This window comes from Channa argus, chromosome 7 (assembly GCF_033026475.1).
Source record: "Channa argus isolate prfri chromosome 7, Channa argus male v1.0, whole genome shotgun sequence".
Lineage (NCBI taxonomy): Eukaryota > Metazoa > Chordata > Actinopteri > Anabantiformes > Channidae > Channa > Channa argus.
The window spans coordinates 3,144,754-3,165,380 of NC_090203.1; the positions used below are offsets into that span (position 1 = coordinate 3,144,754).

A 20,627-nucleotide genomic window follows, 5' to 3' on the forward strand; every position below is an offset into this window, starting at 1 on the left:
CTGTCTCCCTGACCACATTAGCTGTAGTGGTCCAGTCATCTGGAAGCACCTCCAAACCACCCAGAGTCTGTCTCAGCATCTTCCTGAAAACTACACAACATTCTTACTTTTTCAGCTTCCACCACTTTGTCCTCTGCTCTGCCTTTGTCCTCTTCATCACCAGCATCATTTTACACACCACCATCCTGTGTTGTCTGGCTACACTCTCCTCTACCAATGCTTTACAGTCACTGATCTCTTTCAGATTACAACATCTACACAAGACCTGAGTGCTTCTACCTCCGCTCTTATATGTCACTCTATGTTCCTGCCTCTTCTGGAAGAAAGTGTTCACTACAGCCATTTCCATCCTCTTTGCAAAGTCTATCACCATCTGTCCTTCTGTGTTCCTGTCCTGAAGACCAAACCTGCCCATCACATTCTCATCACCTCTATTCCCTTGAGCTGTTTGTCATTTCATCCAAAGTGTGGTATTAGTACAAAATCCCCTCTTGTTGTGAATGTATCCAGTCTGTCTGGGTGACCACAGTCTTTTTCATTTAAAGAAAAAAAACTGTTAGTTGATGAAACATGAACTGCATCAGTGTAACAAGATGGTTCTGATACATTGTGGGCAACATAAAGACTGATTACACAAGTCTGTCATGACTTTAAAGCAGAACTCCAACACACACACTTCTCTGTTTCTACTGATACTGTTCACTTATTTTTGCCTTTCGTTCATATTGCTGCTTAACTCAACGATCTGTTCAGGATGAACAAAGAACTACAGGGCATTTTTAGGATTTGTTTTAAACAACCTTTGCACTTAATGATGTAAAATATTTGCTTTTATTGTGCTGAAATTACACAGTTCATCTTTGTAGAAGTTTCTCCAGCGACCTCAAGATACAATTCAGTTTGTTCTGTGTATCTTACAGAGAAGATTGATGATGAAGCTGAATATGTTAATGCTGCATTAAACACAGTGGATAAAAAGGAAGCTACTCCAGGTGCATTATGAACAAAATACGATGACATTTATACATTAAAAATGTCATATGAAGTTTCTTATGTTAAAAATCATTTTAATGAGGTGCTTCAACTAAACTCTTCATTTTCTTTCAGATGTGAAGTTTCCCTCCAAGTCACAGTTAGTTCCACCTCTAATTGTGTGTTGGGTGACACTGGTAATAATCATGTCCCTTCGTATCTACTGTGAGTAGCTTTTGGATCAATATCAAGTAAAATGAAAGCTTTGTTTCTACTTAATATGTTGTATTTAGTCCTAACTTAAAGGATAAGATCATATATGTACAGCTTGACAGGTGGTTAAGCAATAATGCTACATCTGCATTTATTAGTTTATGATATATTATAAAAAAACTAATTATATTGAAAGCACCAAGTGATGTGTGGCTGATCAGTGCACGTGTATTTAAAAAGAAACATGAAGCAGCACTGTCCACAGAAAGAGACAGAGACAAGTACTGGACAGCATCCTATGAATAAAACAGGCTTCTGGTTTATGTCACATTTAATTAAATTGTTACAATCATAACATTTGCTCATCACAAATCACAAATTTAACAAAATGAAAACATACATTTTTCTTACTTAAATTTAACTTAATTAATGCTATGATGAGCCTCTCCTTCTCCTCTGTCACATGTAGGTGTGACAGAGGAGTTCAAGGTGGAGGTGGGTGTGCATCAAGGATCAGCTCTGAGCCCCTTCTTGTTTGCTCGGGTGATGGACAGGCTGACAGATGAGGTTAGAAAGAATTTCCATGGACTATGATTTTTGCAGATGACTTTGTGATTTGTAGTGAGAGCAGGGAGCAGATGGAGGAAAATCTAGAGAGGTGGAGGTTTGCTCTGGAAAACAGAGGAATGAAGCTTAGCCGCAGTAAGACAGAATACATGTGTGTCAATGAGAGGGACCCAGGTGGAACGGTGAGGTTACAGGGAGCAGAGGTGAAGAAGGTGCAGGACTTCAAGTACTTAGGGTCAATAGTTCAGAGCAACGGAGAGTGTGGAAAAGAGGTGAAGAGGCGAGTGCAGGCAGGTTGGAACGGGTGGAGAAAAGTGTTACAGCAGTTATACCAATACTACCAGACAGTTACACAGCAGATGGACTTACTTCCTCTATCAAAGCACATAGTAATGTCTGTAAATAACTTTAGTAAATAAGAGCAGAGAAACCAAATTCAGTGCATGTTACTGTATAAATATAGAGAATTATATCTCAGAAAAAGTCACTGATGTCATGTCTGGATAAAAACTAAACATGAGAATAAATGAGTAGATGTTACACACGGTTGCAGCTATGGATGATTTGGTTTTATGAAAAGATGACTTTTGTTTTCTGACGTTAGAAGAAGACATTCAAGCAAACATTCAAACGCCACGTTACACGTTAGAGATTATTTGTTCAGAAACAAATAAAATAACATTGAATATGGTTTTAAGTTTATACCAAAGCCAGTTATGGCAAATAAATTTCGCAACTAAAAGGAGAAGTTGTTCATTTTAAGGCTGTGACTGACTCAAAGGAATTGAAGAAAAAAACCACTTCTCAAACCGTGTCAGACAGACTGTGGTTAAAATTTAGTCGAACTTGAGTCGAAATTGAGAAACAACTCGACAGAGGAACTGTAGAGATGGCGGAGGATGAGATCAACTATGCTTCAGTTGTATTTAAATCTAACAAAAATCCCCCATCTGATGGTAAGTTCACATTTTTAACACATTATATCAACAGATATTGAAATGGATCACTCACTGCATTTGTTTTACTAATATTTTCTTCATAACTGGGCAAAATAACACAGATGGTATTTTAATGAATATTCAGATTTAAACTTGTTTTATCATTTTCTTCTAAGTGAAAACTGTCGTGCAACCAGAGTTTAAAACATGAAGTCAGCACAACATCGATGCACCAGCAGGATAAAAATTAGCTAATGTGTCCAAAAGAAGAATAAATATTTTTTTAATATGCTGTATGAAAACCTGCTAAGATGTTCAGCTAACCCTGCACTTTAGTACTGATGTAAAAAGTTTCATTGCTGTGCTGTTAAACTGCAGTTACCAGTTTCTCAAACCTTCTAGTGTTCGTTTTAAAGCAGGATGATGGAATTTTGTGCTGAGTTCAACCCGATAACTTTAATGATCCATTTTTAAGGGTTAAAGTTAGAGATCAAATGTTTGTTTGCTGCTGCTGTCAGACATTTTACATGTAGAATGATTTAATCATTCATGTAAATCTCAGTGGAGACGCCAAAAGGAGCAAAGCTAAAACTGGTCAAAAGAATGTTTAAAAGTAATGATGACAAAAGCAGAGGTTCTTCTTTCATGTGTTGTGACCTAACTAAGAGAATTTTATCATTTTGGGTTTAAGCTGGTAGTTTCCTTGTCCTGAAGATCCACATAAATAGAGTCCTGTGAAAACAACCTATTTCTGTTTGATTTATGATGAAGTAAAGGGACAAAGTAAATAATTTAAACCTTTGCCCAAATGTAATGTAAAACCCAAAAATGTAACATGACAATGAAATTTTAAAATTACTTATCTGTTAGTACATTGCTAATAAATAAAAGACACTTGTAAAGAAAAATACTTCCAAAGGTTCCTCATTCATCAGAGGAACCTAACTTCACTGTCCTGTCAGGTTCTGAAAAATACAGTTAAGGGGAAACATTGAATTATTGTTCTTCTTAAATTTACTGAATGTGGGGACAAAGCTGATGATGAACATCTGTCAAATAAAACTGTTCATTACAAACAGAAAAAAACACAATATTGTGTTCTTCACACTTTAAGACAAAAAAGAAGAGGAAACTGTTTATGATGAAGTGAAGGTGCAACACAAAACCTCTGAACAATCTGCTGACACAAAGGGTAAGTTGTCAAAACCTGTAATACTGCAATTAGCAGTATTTCTATTACTGGTACTGCTACTGCTACTACCACTATTTTACCATCATTAGTACCAATAAATAAGAATCTGTTTTTAGTAGATGCACCAGTAAAAACGCTTCTATTTCTGTAAAAATGGATTTCAAAGTTTCTGTAAAACTGATGTAGATATATGTGTATATCTATATCTTCTAACTGTATTTCATTCACTGCCTTTTACTAGAATTACTAACTTTGAGGACCAACTTCATGTAGTTAACTCAGACTGTTAAAGCCTTAAATCTGGATTTATTTTTTAGGATTCTCTAAGTATTCAGACAAGAAAGATGAGGAAACTGTTTACGATGAAGTGAAGGTGCAACACAAAACCTCTGAACAATCTGCTGACACAAAGGGTAAGTTGTCAAAACCTGTAATACTGCAATTAGCAGTATTTCTATTACTGGTACTGCTACTGCTACTACCACTATTTTACCATCATTAGTACCAATAAATAAGAATCTGTTTTTAGTAGATGCACCAGTAAAAACGCTTCTATTTCTGTAAAAATGGATTTCAAAGTTTCTGTAAAACTGATGTAGATATATGTGTATATCTATATCTTCTAACTGTATTTCATTCACTGCCTTTTACTAGAATTACTAACTTTGAGGACCAACTTCATGTAGTTAACTCAGACTGTTAAAGCCTTAAATCTGGATTTATTTTTTAGGATTCTCTAAGTATTCAGACAAGAAAGATGAGGAAACTGTTTACGATGAAGTGAAGGTGCAACACAAAACCTCTGAACAATCTGCTGACACAAAAGGTAAGTTGTGAAAACCTGTAATACTACACCTGCAATTAGGTGTATTTCTATTACTGGTACTTGTACTGCTACTACCACTATTCTACTATCACTACCAACCAATCAGAAACTGTTTTAGTAGATGCACCAGTGAAAACACTTCTATTTCTGTAAAAATTGATTCCAAAGTTTATGTGAAGTTGATATTAATTTGTCAAACTCACTTGAATATTTTTACTATATTTCACTTACTGTTAATGTCGTTAACTGAGACTGTTAAAGCCTTAAATCTGGATTTATTTTTTAGGATTCTTGCAGGATTCAGACAAGAAAGATGAGGAAACCAGACGTCCCCACTGTCAGTGTCTGGCTTGTTGTTTGGGGATTCTTTGTGTCATTCTGCTGTCTGGCATCATAGCAATGATGGTCCACCGTAAGTATACAGAGAAGACAGTTCATGTGTAAACTCAGGGTAAGACATGAAACACACTTACAAATAATGTCTTTAACCATTGTTTAATGTCAGTCATTAACTTCCCTCTGAAGTTCAGTTTACCTACATGGAGTTTGATTTACCTACAAGTTTCTCTGTCTGTAGTTATAGAAAGATAATGCTGGGCACAAAACTTTATGTGGAATATGTTATTGCTCTGTTTTTTTCTCCCTTCACTTTCCATTCACCCCAACCGGTCAAGGCAGATGGCCGTCCACCCTGAGCCTGGTTCTGCTGGAGGTTTCCCCCGTTAAAGGGAGTTTTTCCTCTCCACTGTTGTCTATGGCTTGCTCCAGGAGGAATTGTTGAGTTTTCTCTATATATTTTTAGAATCTTGACTTTATTCTGTAAAGTGCCCTGAGATGACTTTGTTGTGAATTGGCGCTATATAAATAAAGTTGAATTGAAATTGAATTGAATATGTGTGGACAGCATCGGATGAATAAAACAAGGTTCTTGTTTAAGTGGAGTTTAATCAAACTATATAAAACTATTGTTTCCATATTCTGCATTTTGAAGGCCTTAAGACAGAAAAACATTTTCATGGGATTTGTTACAATCATAACATTTGCTCATTTCATACTTTTTTTTTTTTAGAATGACAAATTGAACAAAATGAAAACATTAATTTTTCTCACTTAAATGTAACTTAATTAAAACCACAGTGCTATGATGAGCCAAACAATGAAGTTGTCGGAAAGAGTAGTGGAAGCTCGGCTAAGGGCAGAGGTGAACATTTGTGAGCAGCATTATTATCAGAGCTGTAAGACAGTGGTGAGGTGCTGTAGGTGTGACAGAGGAGTTCAAGGTGGAGGTGGGTCTGCATCAAGGATCAGCTCTGAGCCCCTTCTTGTTTGCTCTGGTGATGGACAGACTGACAGATGAGGTTAGACAGGAATCTCCATGGACTATGATGTTTGCAGATTGTGATTTGTAGTGAGAGCAGGGAGCAGGTGGAGGAAAATCTAGAGAGGTGGAGGTCTGCTCTGGAAAACAGAGGAATGAAGCTTAGACAGAATACATGTGTGTGAATGAGAGGGACCCAGGTGGAACAGTGAGGTTACAGGGAGCAGAGGTGAAGAAGGTGCAGGACTTTAAGTACTTGGGGTCAACGGTTCAGAGCAACTGAGAGTGTGGAAAAGAGGTGAAGAGGCGAGTGGAGGCAGGTTGGAACAGGTGGAGAAAAGTGTCAGGTGTGTTGTGTGATAAAAGAGCATCAACAAGAATGAAAGGAAAGGTGTTCAAGACGGTGATGAGACCAGAGATGTTGTTCAGCTTAGAGACAGTGGCACTGAAGAAAAGACAGGAGGCAGAGCTGGAGGTAGCAGAACTTAAGATGTTGAGGTTCTCTTTGGGAGGGACGAGGATGGACAGGATCAGGAATGAGGACATCAGAGGGACAGATCATATTAGATGTTTTGGAGATAAAGTCAGAGGCCAGATTGAGGTGGTTTGGACATGTTCAGAGGAGAAACTGCGAATATATCAGTAGAAGGATGCTGAGGTTGGAGCTGCCAGGCAGGAGGTCTAGAGGAAGAACAAAGAGGAGATTTATGGATGTAGTGAGAGAGGACATGAAGTTAGTTGGTGTGAGAGAAGAGGATGCAGAGGACAGGGTTAGATGGAGATACATGACAGTCCAAAGCTCTTTTAGGCAATTTAGCTTCATTTCCAGTAGGATGCAGTGACGTGGGGCAAATTACCACAGACATGCAGAAGTTGGAAAATATGAAATACACTAATTCTTTTTTAACATGAGATTTGTTGATCCCATAAATGGAGGAAACACAAAAGGGCCTGTAACTTCAAAAGACTGGAAAATGGACAAAACAAACTGAAATATTACCACCACTAAAGTAATTTTTATTTTACAGCTGCATTGAGGCAGAAGTGTGATGTAAGTGAGCTGAAGCAGTTAAACGTCAACCTGACAAATCACGAACAACAACTCAGCTCAGAAAATGAAGAACTGAACAGAAACTACAGCAACCTGCAAGTCCAGTATGAAAACCTGAAACAGCAAATAACAGACATGGAGACAAAGTGGAAGGACGACAATGTCACGAGAGCTCAGTGGAGCATTGATCAATACTGTCCTAAAGATAATAACAGTATGATCAGATCCCATTAATTTGGTTTAAACATTAACCAGAACCACCAACAATATTATCAACATGCAGTGATGTTTGTTGGTCTCTTGTTTCAGGAAGGACGTGTAAAGCTTGTCAGAGCGGCTGGTTAAACAGCACGTCCATATGCTATGCACCTAATAACGCTGAACGTTCTTATCACAAAACCTGGGAAGAAGCTCGAGAAAACTGCACAGGAAAGAATTCAGATTTGGCTGTTATAGTTAATGAAGCACAGAAGGTAAAAATGAGGATTGTTATTACAGCCTATATGAAAAGAAAATGCATTTCCTCAACACACTGAGTGTGTAGATCACTGTGGGCTTATTGTGTTTAAATCTCTCTGATGTGTCTCTGCATTGGTCTCAGAAATTCACCACTGATAACAGTTGGAATCAAACAGAAATCACTGGATACTGGATTGGTCTGAAAGTTGAAGATGGGAGATGGAAGTGGGTCGATGGAACTAATCTGACTAATGAGTAAGAGACTCATTCCTAAACACCTGAAATCATAAAATCTATCAACCTTCATCTAATCATCATCTTTTTCCCTCAGTTCATGGATTGAACCTCCTGTCAACGGTAGATGTGCAACTTCTTTTCAGAGTCAAGGATGGAAATCAGTGAACTGTACTGACAAAAACGCATGGATCTGTGGAAAAAAAGCTTTGTCTGTTTAAATATTGTCAAACTTGAGAGGATTTCTGGATAAAACTATTTACATGTAAAATAACTGGCTTTTAATTTTCAAACTTATTAAATCTGTGTGTTTTGGTTAAAAACCTATAAACACACATTAAATGAAGCAGTAAATAAATAAATTGTTATTAATCTGAAACTTCCTTTTCTTCCACTTCATGAGTAACAGTTCTTACTATGTGCAAATCAGCAGACTGATGAAAAGGGTCGAGACTATTTCATTTTCTTCATGTGCTGTATGATTTTAGCTCTTATTTACATTGTTTAGTCCATTGACCAACAGAAGAAGCTGTTTCTCCTCCAACAATATGTTACTATGGCTGTTTATTAGAAGGATTTGTAACAGTTTTGTGTTTTTAATCTAAAAAATTTCTGTTTTAGTTGTTTTAGTTAATAAAAATGCTTCTACACATTTTTGTTGGATCGTTTCTTGCAAACTGCTCTTTGAAAAGGTCATTAGACTTTAATCAAACAGGACACTGAATAAAAAGTGTTTCATCCAAATGAGACCAGAGGACATCTGTCATCAGTGTGTTTGCTTCATTTGGTCCTCAGTCAGTCACAGCAGCACCAACAGAGCTCCAGAGAAAAACAGGAAGTCGAATTTGTAATATGAAATATTGTGTGTCAGTCAGATTGGGCTTCAAATGTTAATAGAGCTGTAATATATAGACAGACTTCATCATTCCAATGATTACAATAAACATATTTACTGTAAATATATTTTTAATGTTGTTTTTAAAGTATAATTTAAGTGATCAGACTTTATCTCCTTAATGACAAGTGTGTAGAATTTACATAAACCAATAAAATCAGTTAACAAACTAAAGCAGAGTTAGAAAACCACAGTGTCCCATTGTCCCAGGTACAATTAAAATAGCACCTGGGACAAAAACATGGATAATATTTGGGCAATAAAAAGAATCATCTTACTGTGCAAACATTTTGTTGTAAACACTTAACTAGAACAGACAAATATAAGAAAGAGTTTGGGTTGTGATATGATGAGATATCAATTCTGAAATACCCCACTGAAATCAGTGAATATGAAAATAAACCTGTGGAGCAGCTTGTTCTTCTCTGTGTATCAGTGAGGACGGAGCTCAGCCAAGTGTCCCTGTCTCCAGCAGAGAGGAAGCAGACAGCTTCCTCACCAGGAAGCTCACCGGGAGCAACTAAGTCGGGCTTCAGTGTCTTGCTCAAGGACACTTCGACATGTGACCGGAGGAGCCGGGGATCAAACCAGCTACTGGGGGATTGATGGACGACCGCTGTACACCTGACAACATTAGGACTCGAAATTCTCTACACTCAATCTCTACAATCAAACCTGCAGGAAACGATTATTTCAGCTCTGACCGCAGTCTCCCATCCACCATCATGTGTTCACCACAACAGGCTTGATGGTTCATCACTAACTGCTATGAACACGTTAACGGACATTCATCCTAATGTCCCACAGGTTCTGGGGGACACTGAGACAGCAGCCCCCACACTCCCACTAAGTCAGTCTAATGTTATTTCTCTTGTGGCAGACAAAGCTCAATGTGAGCATTTAACTAGTGAAGCCTAAAACTGAGACACAGACTAGTGATCAGGATCTAATGCTGAGCACAAAGTGAACAAAACATTCTTTACTAAACTGCTTACTGTGTATTTCAAAGAGCTCTCTACATTTCCATCACTGTACGTCAATTAAAAGCTTTTGCAGAGATGCATTTATTAAGCAAACAGTGGAGACTAAAGGAAGCAGACACTCCCAGCACTTTTCTCCTTTTATGGAAACTTTTTCCCTTTTCAGCACTTTGATAAGCAGCTGTGAGCATGAAGTGACTCTGGGTCACTACACTGTTAGACAATAACTGACCTTGGAGCAGTTCTACAAACACTTCAAGACAAAACATGTATATGAGACAAAGTTTGAACAACATACAACCTTTTAAACATTCTTCAAAAGTACACTGAGTACAAGTTGCTACTATAACTAGGTAACATGCTAAGAATAAAATGAAATAATTTAATAATTGATTTTCCATCATAATTCCTCTTAATGTTGTATTGGAACTTCAGCCACTGTTTTTGTGGGACAGACATCACTGGGGTACAGAGCTAAGCACAGATTAGAAAGTATCATATAGCACATTTACACACAGTGATTTTCATCACTAGAATCTGTGTACAGGTCAACATCAGGTTGTAAAAGAGGAACTGAATTCTTGATGATGTTATATCACTGAGAGTCATCTGATGAGTCTCCAAACATCACACTAACACCGTCTTTCTCAGCAAGGAGCAGGTCTAAGTCCATCCTGTTCTGCCAGCTGCTCCACCAGGTGTTCAACAGCATCAGAGGTGGTGAATATAATATATGTAATTCATCCAATCATCATTTTTATTAATGGCACAAAGACTCAAATCCTGCAGCTATTTGCTTTCTAATTTTCCATCAAATTATCTTTAATGGGCACTTCCTCCCTGGAGAGTGGAGACATGTCACACTCGATTCCTACCTTCACAGGTGACACAAACATCACCTGTGTACATGTTCCTGTCCAGTTCTGGGACAGAGTCTGTTGTGGTTTTTCCTCCTCAGATCCACCACACGTCTTTCAAAGCATGTGTTTTACTCGACCAGTGTACTGTGGCACAAGGAGTCTCATTCTGGCTTCCATGGTGTTGTTCTCACTGTTGCTTTCCTTCTTCACGGCTTGAGGACCCAGAGTGCAGCCACAACCAATCGCACTCGTCCTCTTTGTCACCAGAAGAACCTTAAGTGGGAGTGAATTAGTGAGTGTTCTCCTCCGACTGGCTCCCTGGTTCCCTCAAGAGCGTCGTGCACAGCTGGGGGGAGGTCGTCCACAGGCTCTGACCCCTTCCTGCAGTGGGTGGCATGTATCTACGTCTTTCACTGCTGTGTGGTTTGTGTCCATCATTTGGAAGAGTCCGTTCCACCTCCTAGAAATCCTAAAGGTGGAATAACTGCTAATGTATTTGAAACAAAGCAGAAGACAACGTCTGGAAATACAACATGTCATTTTCTCAAATTTGAAGATTTCCCAAATAATTTTATTAGTTTTTCCCTTATTCCCATGTTCATTAAAACAACCAAGGAAGGAGACTTTCTTCTTCTTCATACAAATTTAGTTTTGAGTACATTAGTCATAACAACACAATATCTCTTCTCACAATTGGGCATCAACTCAATGAAATCAATCATCACATGGTCAAATGCTTTATCAGATGGAGGATGTGCTGCCTGTGGTTTTAGTAATGTCACACAGATAAAGCAAGATGGACAATATTTCTGTGCATATGATACAAACCCCTTGTTAAACCATTGTTGCTGTAATAAATCAACATTCCCCCTTTGGACTCATGGTTTAACCTGTGAGTCAACTTTATCAGTGTTTAGGAACTTTTGGAATTTGCAACCCCCTGTTTCCCCCTGATTTTCTCAGAGACAGAAAATTGTTGCACAGCAGTGAGTGATGATAAAATGTGTGTGTGTGTGTGTGTGTGTGTGTGTGTGTGTGTGTGTGTGTGTGTGTGTGTGTGTGTGTGTGTGTGTGTGTGTGTGTGTGTTTGAGATTCTTCCTGTTGGGCCTGTTAGCTACAGCATCCACTTTTGTGTTTCCTGCTGAAACTAAGTCAGTGTTTTTACACAAACATTTATATCAAGCTATGCAGCAACATTATGATTGTTATCAGATTCCTTGAATTCTGTTTGTCCAGATTGTTCCAGATTCGTGAACAATTCAAAAATTGTGGATCTAAAAGTCTTAAATCCAACATCTTTACTGTTTTTGTCTTCAGTTCTTCTGTGAGCCACAAATTCAGTATCTTAGGCTAAATAATATGATAAAAATCACATTTTTACACATTTTTCATCGGCAAAATCTTCTTGGTTTTCTCCATCTGGGAAAAGTTACATTGTAACTGAGTTAAGAACATTCCATCCATTAACAGTTACATGTGAAGTAACACTGATCGTATCTCAGACATCTCACTGTAGAAAGGTGATGAGTTTCTGCTCCTGGAATAAGAGACAGAGGCTGCATAAGGAAGCAAAAGAGTTAGATCAGAGTAACCAACACTTATCAGGCATCATAATCCATCATCTACAGGATCCAGCTTAGCTGAAAAGTACTGTTGTTATCTGCCATCATGGTCCTGTAACAAAACAGATGTCATACAGCCAAGTTCCTGGTTAACAAACTTAACATAGGGACTGAGTAACATCAATGTGGAGTCTTCTTATGGTGCTCAAGTTATTTTATCATAAGCTGAGAGTTATTTTCCATGGGACAATACATTTAGAGTCTTTCTGTCCTGATCATTTTGAATCCATTGTTTTCAGTATGACGCCAAGAAACATTTGTTTCTTGGTTAAAGAGATGAGAATGATTGTTTGGTTATCAGCTGTGATCACATGACTAACATCTAACATCCAGGCTTTCTCAGACAGGCTGCACATCATAAAGTCATCAATGCACAGCAGCAGAGCTGATCCTGCTGCTAAATGCAATGTCTGAGATTTCAGCTGATGGAAAACACTTGACTTCCTAAAAACTCAAGTAATGAAACAAATCTCATCCAGGTAAAAAACTGTAAAAGAGAAAACAAACAAGTCTGCATACAGAATGTGAAAAATACATTTGGTTGTGGATTTGATATTTCCAGAGCTCTCGGATGGATTTTTTTTTTTTTTACTGCTCGCAAAACCTGAGCAAATCTCCACTTTCAATATCACACATCTTTATCTGTAAATATTCACAAGACACAATTACAGCTGCTTTTCTTTAGCAATTTAAAAAAACGATGTAATTCCATCAGTGGCTTTTTGTTTTAGAGCTTTATGTTTTTCATTTACAGGTTATCACAGGTCTCATTAAGCTCACTGTAACGTCAGGGTGTATTAATATGGTAAATGGTAAATAGTCGCTTATATAGCGCTTTTATCCAAAGCGCTTTACAATATAGCTTCCCATTCACCCATTCACACACACACTCACACATGCTGCACCTTGAGCACCTTGCTGCCATGCAAGGTGCTCACCTGACCGGGAGCAACTTGGGGTTCAGTGTCTTGCCCAAGGACACTTCGACTTGTAGCCAGGAGTGGGGATTGAACCACTGACCCTGTGGTCCATGGTCAATTGCCTTACCAACTGAGCTACAGCCGCCATAATATGTAACTTACTCCATAACAAGGACAATTTCAAGCCCTTTTACTGTGAAATTTTAAAATCTTAGTGGACTCACACAGGAAAGAATCATTAGCTCATCTGATCCTAACCATCTCCTCTCTGCTTGAACCTTTTTCACCAGGTGTTGTTGATTTTATTTCTGATAAGGAAAAAGTGTGTGTGTGTGTTTTCTGCTCAGGCACAAACAGCAAAACAGAACTAAAAGTCTTCCTGTAGGCAGCCAGACACTGAACATATCACAGTTGATTCAACCTCAAGCTGCTACCAATCATGCACAGAAGAACACTTTTGACAAAATAGTCTAAATTTTCCCACCTGTCTTATTCTGATTTAGCTAATGAAAAGCAGCATTTGAACGTCATAGAAACAGTTTTGTTCCTCATTCAGAGAGACAGCACATAAGTGATCAGACCAATGAAACACTGCAGTCAATTTGTCAAACTTCACTGAATCCACTCTTTGTTCATAAGGAACATCAGGGCCATGTGAAACATGTGCTGTACAATGTAAATCAATATCCTCATCATCATCATCATCATCACACAAGACAAGACAGACTGCTGCAGCTTCCATTCACACACATATAACAGAGATATATAATAATTCATCATGGTGTGTGTTCATACATTTAAATTATTGAACACTTGCATTATGTCTGATGTCAGCATCAGATAGATCCACAACTTAATCATTAGATATTTATTTAATCAAATTTATGGGGCATAATTCTCACAAAATGAATGAATTGAGAATTAGCACAAGGCAATGACTGAGTCAAATACTCTTTTTGTGGTTTACCAGAAACACCAACATGTACTCTGCTCGTTTTACAACTTCAGTTACTTTTAATACTTTTAACCATCACCTCTGGATCATTTACTTTCAGAGTGTAGTCAGGAAACTGACTCTCTCCCTCAGCATTTAAACCTCAGGTGGTTTAAATTTAGCTCTGATATTAAACACATTGCTCAATCAAATCCACATTTATTCCAGCATGTTTGAGCTTCATCAAGCAGTTTTCATTGCATTTGTCCTGCAAACTGTCAGTGCAGGTCTGAGTGAGTATGTCTTCATTGCAGTGTGTGTCAGTGTGCATCACTTCCCTCCTTTTGGTCAGTCGTCAGCAACTGTCCCCGGGACACCAGCTCGTCCTCGTCCCGTCAGTTTGCCACTGGCGATGACTTTTCAGGACAATCTCTGGGTCCGTCCTCCTTAATCCCAGAGGGACAGTCCTTTGCACAATGTCCCCTTTGCTCACGTGTGACATCCATCTGCAGCTACTGAACCTCAGCCACATCCACCTCCTCGTCCTCTGTCTCTCCATCATCCACAATGTCCTTTTCCTCCACGACCTCTGTCATATGAAGACATCTTCATCCTGTATCACAAACTGTCTGGGCCACTTCAACCATGTTTTTTTCCTTCTTTCTCCTCCTGAGGTGGTCGCATGTGAAGCAGATGATGAGAATGTGGAAAGGGAGGAAGATGAGGATGATGACGGAGATGTGGTGGAGTCAGGTGGTGGTTGTTGTTGTGGGACCGGTTGTTGGCGCATGTGGCGGCACTGACAGGTAGGAGTCAAAGCCAGCGTCCAGTTTCAGTGCCTCATCCTCATCTTCATCTGTCATCCAATCTCACTGTGCTCAGTCCCACTGTGTGGATAAATGTGTGTGTGTGTGTGTGTGTGTGTGTGTGTCTGTGTGTGTGTGTGTGTGTGTGTGTGTGTGTGTGTGTGTGTGTGTGTGTGTGTGTGTGTGTGTGTGTGTGTGTGTGTGTTACTTCAGGTTCCAGGTAATAATCTGTTGGTTCTGAGGGAAAAGTTTGATTATGTTTGAAGTCATGAAATTAGTACAAGTTGGTGACAGCTGATATGAGCTGTTTGTCATTTCATCCAAAGTGTGGTATTAGTACAAAATCCCCTCTTGCTGTGAATGTATCCAGTCTGTCTGGGTGACCACAGTCTTTTTCATTTTAAGAAAAAAGAACTATTACTTGATGAAACATGAACTGCATCAGTGTAACAAGATGGTTCTGATACATTGTGGGCAATAAAGACTTATTACACAACTCTGTCATAACTTTAAAGCAGAACTCCAACACACACACTTCTCTGTTTCTACTGATACTGTTCACTTATTTTTGCCTTTCAGTCATATTGCTGCTTAACTCAACGATCTGTTCAGGATGAACAAAGAACTAAAGAGGATAACTCTCAAAAATCCAAATGTTTCTTTATATGATGGTAAGATACTTAAAATGTCACAAGATTAAGATTTTTGTGTTAAAACAGTTTTTAGGATTTTTTAAACAACTGTTTCACTTAATGATGTAAAATATTTGCTTTTGCTGTGCTGAAATTACACAGTTCATCTTTGTAGAAGTTTCTCCAGCGACTTAAAGATACAATTCAGTTTGTTCTGTGTATCTTACAGAGAACATTGAGGAAGAAGCTGAATATGTTAATGCTGCAGTAAACACAGTGGATAAAAAGGAAGCTACTCCAGGTGCATTATGAACAAAATACGATAACATTCATAAAAACAAAATGTCATAATGCTGAAGTTTCTTGTGTTAAAAATCATTTTAATGAGGTGCTTCAACTAAATTCTTCATTTTCTTTCAGATGTGAAGTTTCCCTCCAAGTCACAGTTAGTTCCACCTCTAACTGTGTGTTGGGTGACACTGGTAATAATCATGTCCCTTCGTATCTACTGTGAGTAGCTTTTGGATCAATATCAAGTAAAATCAAAGCTTTGTTTCTACTTAATATGTTGTATTTAGTCCTAACTTAAAGGATAAGTTCACATTTTCTGAAGTCCATCTTCAAACAGTTACGTCATCAAATTTACATTGCAAAACATAAATTTGAAAATTTGTAAATTTGTAAATATGTAAAAAAAACAACAAAGCACAGATTTGGGGTGAGCTCCTAAATAGTGGGACATGGACAACATGGACTGTAGAGTCCACAGAGAAATATGAAAATAAAATAACTAACAGATTATTTTAACACAGACATTTTTCTATCTATAGCTGCAGAGGTTAGTGTGGTATCAGGCTCAGTATTACAGAGGTTTTAAAAGTCAAAGTACAAGTACATAAAGCCAGGATGTGACTTGATATCTGATGCTGGTATCAGCATTGGGACATGACTAAAAAACATTTAACACTGGTTGAAACCCCCCCTCCCGTTAATATACTGTGCAGTATAAAAGTACCTCAGTTTTAAAAGTCTGAAAGTGCATCCAGCTCCATTAAAACGTGCAGCGTGGATACAGGTGAGGGGCTGTGGAACATGACTCCTGGTGTAGGAAGTTACTTACAGTGAGTGAACGTTTTATCCAGAATGTTGATGAACTATGGTACATTTCAGTAGCAGAACTTAGAAAACAATAAGTTGATGACTGTGTTTACAATCATGACATTAGCAGATTAGGGAAATAATCTGCATATTATCTAAAGTACAGCAGGAAAAATACTATTAAGAAAACAATGTGTTTAAATAATACTGATTATGGTAATTATAGCAAAATATGTACAACTTGACAGGTGGTTAAGCAATAATGTAATATCTGCATTTATTAGTTTATGATATATTATTAAAAAACACAGTTTATATTGAAAGCACCAAGTGATGTGTTGCTGATCAGTGCATGTGTATTTAAAAAGAGACATGAAGCAGCACTGTCCACAGAAAGAGACAGAGACAAGTACTGGACAGCATCCTATGAATAAAACAGGCTTCTTGTTTATGTGACGTTTAATTAAAATATGTAAAACTATTGATTTCATGTTCTGCATTTTAAAGAGCTTGAAAAATGCAGCTTTAAAAATATTTGGGATTTGTTACAATCATGACATTTGCTTATTTCATACCTTGTTTATTTAGAATCACAAATTGAACAAAATGAAAACATTTATTTTTCTCACTTAAATGTAACTTAATTAAAACCACAGTGCTATGATGAGCCAAAGAATGAAGTTGTGGGAAAGAGTATTGGAAGCTCGGCTAAAGGCAGAGGTGAACATCTCTGAGCAGCAATATGGTTTCATGCCTAGAAAGAGAACAACAGATGCAGTATTTGCTTTGAGGAGGCTGATGGAGAAGTACAGAGAAGGTCAGAGGGAGTTGCATTGTGTCTTCGTAGATTTAGAGAAAGTGTATGACAGGGTGCAGAGAGAGGAGCTGTGGTTTTGTATGAGGACGTCTGGAGCAGCAGAGAAGTATGTTAGAGTGGTGCAGGACATGTATGAGAGCTGTAAGACAGTGGTGAGGTGCTGTAGGTGTGACAGAGGAGTTCAAGGTGGAGGTGGGTCTGCATCAAGGATCGGCTCTGAGCCCCTTCTTGTTTGCTCTGGTGATGGACAGACTGACAGATGAGGTTAGACAGGAATCTCCATGGACTATGATGTTTGCAGATGACATTGTGATTTGAAGTGAGAGCAGGGAGCAGGTGGAGGAAAATCTAGAGAGGTGGAGGTCTGCTGTGGAAAACAGAGGAATGAAGCTGAGCTGCAGCAACACAGAATACATATGTGTGAATGAGAGGGACCCAGGTGGAACGGTGAGGTTACAGGGAGCAGAGGGAAGAAGGTGCAGGACTTTAAGTACTTGGGGTCAACGGTTCAGAGCAACTGAGAGTGTGGAAAAGAGGTGAAGAGGCGAGTGCAAGCAGGTTGGAACAGGTGGAGAAAAGTGTCAGGTGTTGTTAGATGTGTTGGAGATAAAGTCAGAGGCCCGATCGAGGTGGTTTGGACATGTTCAGAGGAGAAACTGTGAATATATCGGTAGAAGGATGCTGAGGTTGGAGCTGCCAGGCAGGAGGTCTAGAGGAAGAGCAAAGAGGAGATTTATGGATGTAGTGAGAGAGGACATGAAGTTAGTTGGTGTGAGAGAAGAGGATGCAGAGGACAGAGTTAGATGGAGGCACATGATTCGCTGTGAAGACACATGAAAGGGAACAGCCCAAAGGAAAAGAAGAATTAAAACCACAGTGTAAAGCTCTTTTAGGCAATTTCATAGATGTAGCTTCATTTCCAGTAGGATGCAATGACTTGGGGCAAATTACCACAGACATGCAGAAGTTGGAAAATATGAAATACACTAATTCTTTTTTAACATGAGATTTGTTGATCCCATAAATGGAGGAAACACAAAAGGGCCTGTAACTTCAAAAGACTGGAAAATGCTAAAACTCAGCAAATGGCTTCAGAAAATGGACAAAACAAACTGAAATATTACTAACACTAAAACTAATTTTTCATTTTACAGTTGCATTGAAGCAGATGTGTGATGTAAGTGAGCTGAAGCAGTTAATAGACAAACAACTCAGCTTGGAAAATGAAAAACTGAACAGAAACTACAGCAACCTGCAAGTCCAGTATGAAAACCTGAAACAGCAAATAAAAGACATGGAGACAAAGTGGAAGGACGACAATGTCACGAGAGCTCAGTGGAGCATTGATCAATACTGTCCTAAAGATAATAACGGTATGATCAGATCCCATTAATTTGGTTTAAACATTAACCAGAACCACCAACAATATTATCAACATGCAGTGATGTTTGTTGGTCTCTTGTTTCAGGAAGGACGTGTAAAGCTTGTCAGAGCGGCTGGTTAAACAGCACGTCCATATGCTATGCACCTAATAACGCTGAACGTTCTTATCAGAAAACCTGGGAAGAAGCTCGAGAAGACTGCAGAGGAAAGAATTCAGATTTGGCTGTTATAGTTAATGAAGCACAGAAGGTAAAAATGAGGATTGTTATTACAGCCTATATGAAAAGAAAATGCATTTCCTCAACACACTGAGTGTGTAGATCACTGTGGGCTTATTGTGTTTAAATCTCTCTGATGTGTCTCTGCATTGGTCTCAGAAATTCACCACTGATAACAGTTGGAGTTCATCAGAAATCACTGGATACTGGATTGGTCTGAAAGTTGAAGATGGGAGATGGAAGTGGGTCGATGGAACTAATCTGACTAATGAGTAAGAGACTCATTCTTAAACACCTGAAATCATAAAATCTATCAACCTTCATCTAATCATCATCTTTTTCCCTCAGTTCATGGATTGAACCTCCTGTCAACGGTAGATGTGCAACTTCTCTTCAGAGTCAAGGATGGAAATCAGTGAACTGTACTGACAAAAACGCATGGATCTGTAGAAAAAAAGCTTTGTTTGTTTAAATATTTTCAAACTTGAGACGATTTCTGGATAAAACTATTTACATGTAAAATAACTGGCTTTTAATTTTCAAACTTATTAAATCTGTGTTTTGGTTAAAAACCCATAAACACACATTAAATGAAGCAGTAAATAAATTGTTATTAATCTGAAACTTGCTTTTCTTCCACTTCATGAGTAACAGTTCTTACTATGTGCAAATCAGCAGACTGATCATTTTCTTCATGTACTGTATGATTTTACCTCTTATTTACATTGTTAATGCTCATTGACCAACAGAGGAAGCTGTTTCTCCTCCAACAATATGTTACTATGGCTGTTTATTAGAAGGATTTGTAATGTGACATAAAGGACATTTTGTACAGGAGGTAACAGTTCTGTGTTTTTTTATCTAAAACATTTCTGTTTTAGTTTGTTATAGAGAATAAAAATGCTTCTACACATTTCTGTTGGATTGTTTCTTGCAAACTGCTCTTTGAAAGGGTCATTAGACTTTAATCAAACAGGACACTGAATAAAAAGTGTTTCATCTAAATGAGACCAGAGGACATCTGTCATCAGTGAGTTTGCTTCATTTGGTCCTCAGTCAGTCACAGCAGCACCAACAGAGCTTCAGAGAAAAACAGGAAGTCGAATTTGTAATATGAAATATTGTGTGTCAGTCAGATTGGGCTTCAAATGTTAATAGAGCTGTAATATATAGACAGACTTCATCATTCCAATGATTACAATAAACATATTTACTGTAACACATTAATGTACTTGATGGTTCATCACTAACTGCTATGAACACGTTAACGGACATTCATCCTAATGTCCCACAGGTTCTGGGGGACACTGAGACAGCAGCCCCCACACTCCCACTAAGTCAGTCTAATGCAACAGTCCGGCAGTAAATGATCATGTTCAGTTGCAGCGTGCTGCTGTTGAACTGTAGCCCAGAAAGAGGTTTTGTTATGTAGCCAGTCCTCACTGATGGATTCAATGGGGTGGACAAAATAATAGAAACCAGTTGCCAGCTAATGGCAGGTTCCACTGTAGCTAGTTTTACCATTTGTACAGAGACAGGTGACAGTTGGACACCAGGTTATTTCTCTTAAGGCAGACAAAGCTCAATGTGAGCATTTAACTAGTGAAACCTAAAACTGAGACACAGACTAGTGATCAGGATCTAATGCTGAGCACAAAGTGAACAAAACATTCTTTACTAAACTGCTTACT

General features: G+C 38.3%; 2 protein-coding genes across 3 annotated transcripts; both read left to right on the plus strand.

The window, feature by feature from the left end:
• The first annotated feature begins 2,569 nt into the window (after nucleotides 1–2,569).
• LOC137130860 (C-type lectin domain family 12 member B-like) lies at nucleotides 2,570–8,363 on the plus strand. Of its 2 annotated transcripts, XM_067511493.1 has the most exons (9): nucleotides 2,570–2,708; nucleotides 3,805–3,882; nucleotides 4,200–4,295; nucleotides 4,613–4,708; nucleotides 4,995–5,120; nucleotides 7,055–7,291; nucleotides 7,387–7,550; nucleotides 7,679–7,791; nucleotides 7,868–8,363. In XM_067511493.1, exons 1-9 carry the CDS (start codon nucleotides 2,642–2,644, stop codon nucleotides 7,989–7,991), a joined length of 1,101 nt encoding a protein of 366 aa, XP_067367594.1. In that variant the 5' UTR covers nucleotides 2,570–2,641; the 3' UTR covers nucleotides 7,992–8,363. The 2 variants fall into 2 exon arrangements, with proteins under 2 accessions (XP_067367594.1, XP_067367595.1); XM_067511494.1 differs by lacking the exon at nucleotides 4,613–4,708.
• A 6,959-nt stretch (nucleotides 8,364–15,322) lies between these two features.
• Nucleotides 15,323–19,827, plus strand: LOC137130861 (C-type lectin domain family 10 member A-like). Its single transcript, XM_067511496.1, has 7 exons — nucleotides 15,323–15,459; nucleotides 15,650–15,721; nucleotides 15,841–15,930; nucleotides 18,490–18,708; nucleotides 18,804–18,967; nucleotides 19,096–19,208; nucleotides 19,285–19,827. Exons 1-7 carry the CDS (start codon nucleotides 15,402–15,404, stop codon nucleotides 19,406–19,408), a joined length of 840 nt encoding a protein of 279 aa, XP_067367597.1. The 5' UTR covers nucleotides 15,323–15,401; the 3' UTR covers nucleotides 19,409–19,827.
• The last annotated feature ends 800 nt before the right edge of the window (nucleotides 19,828–20,627 follow it).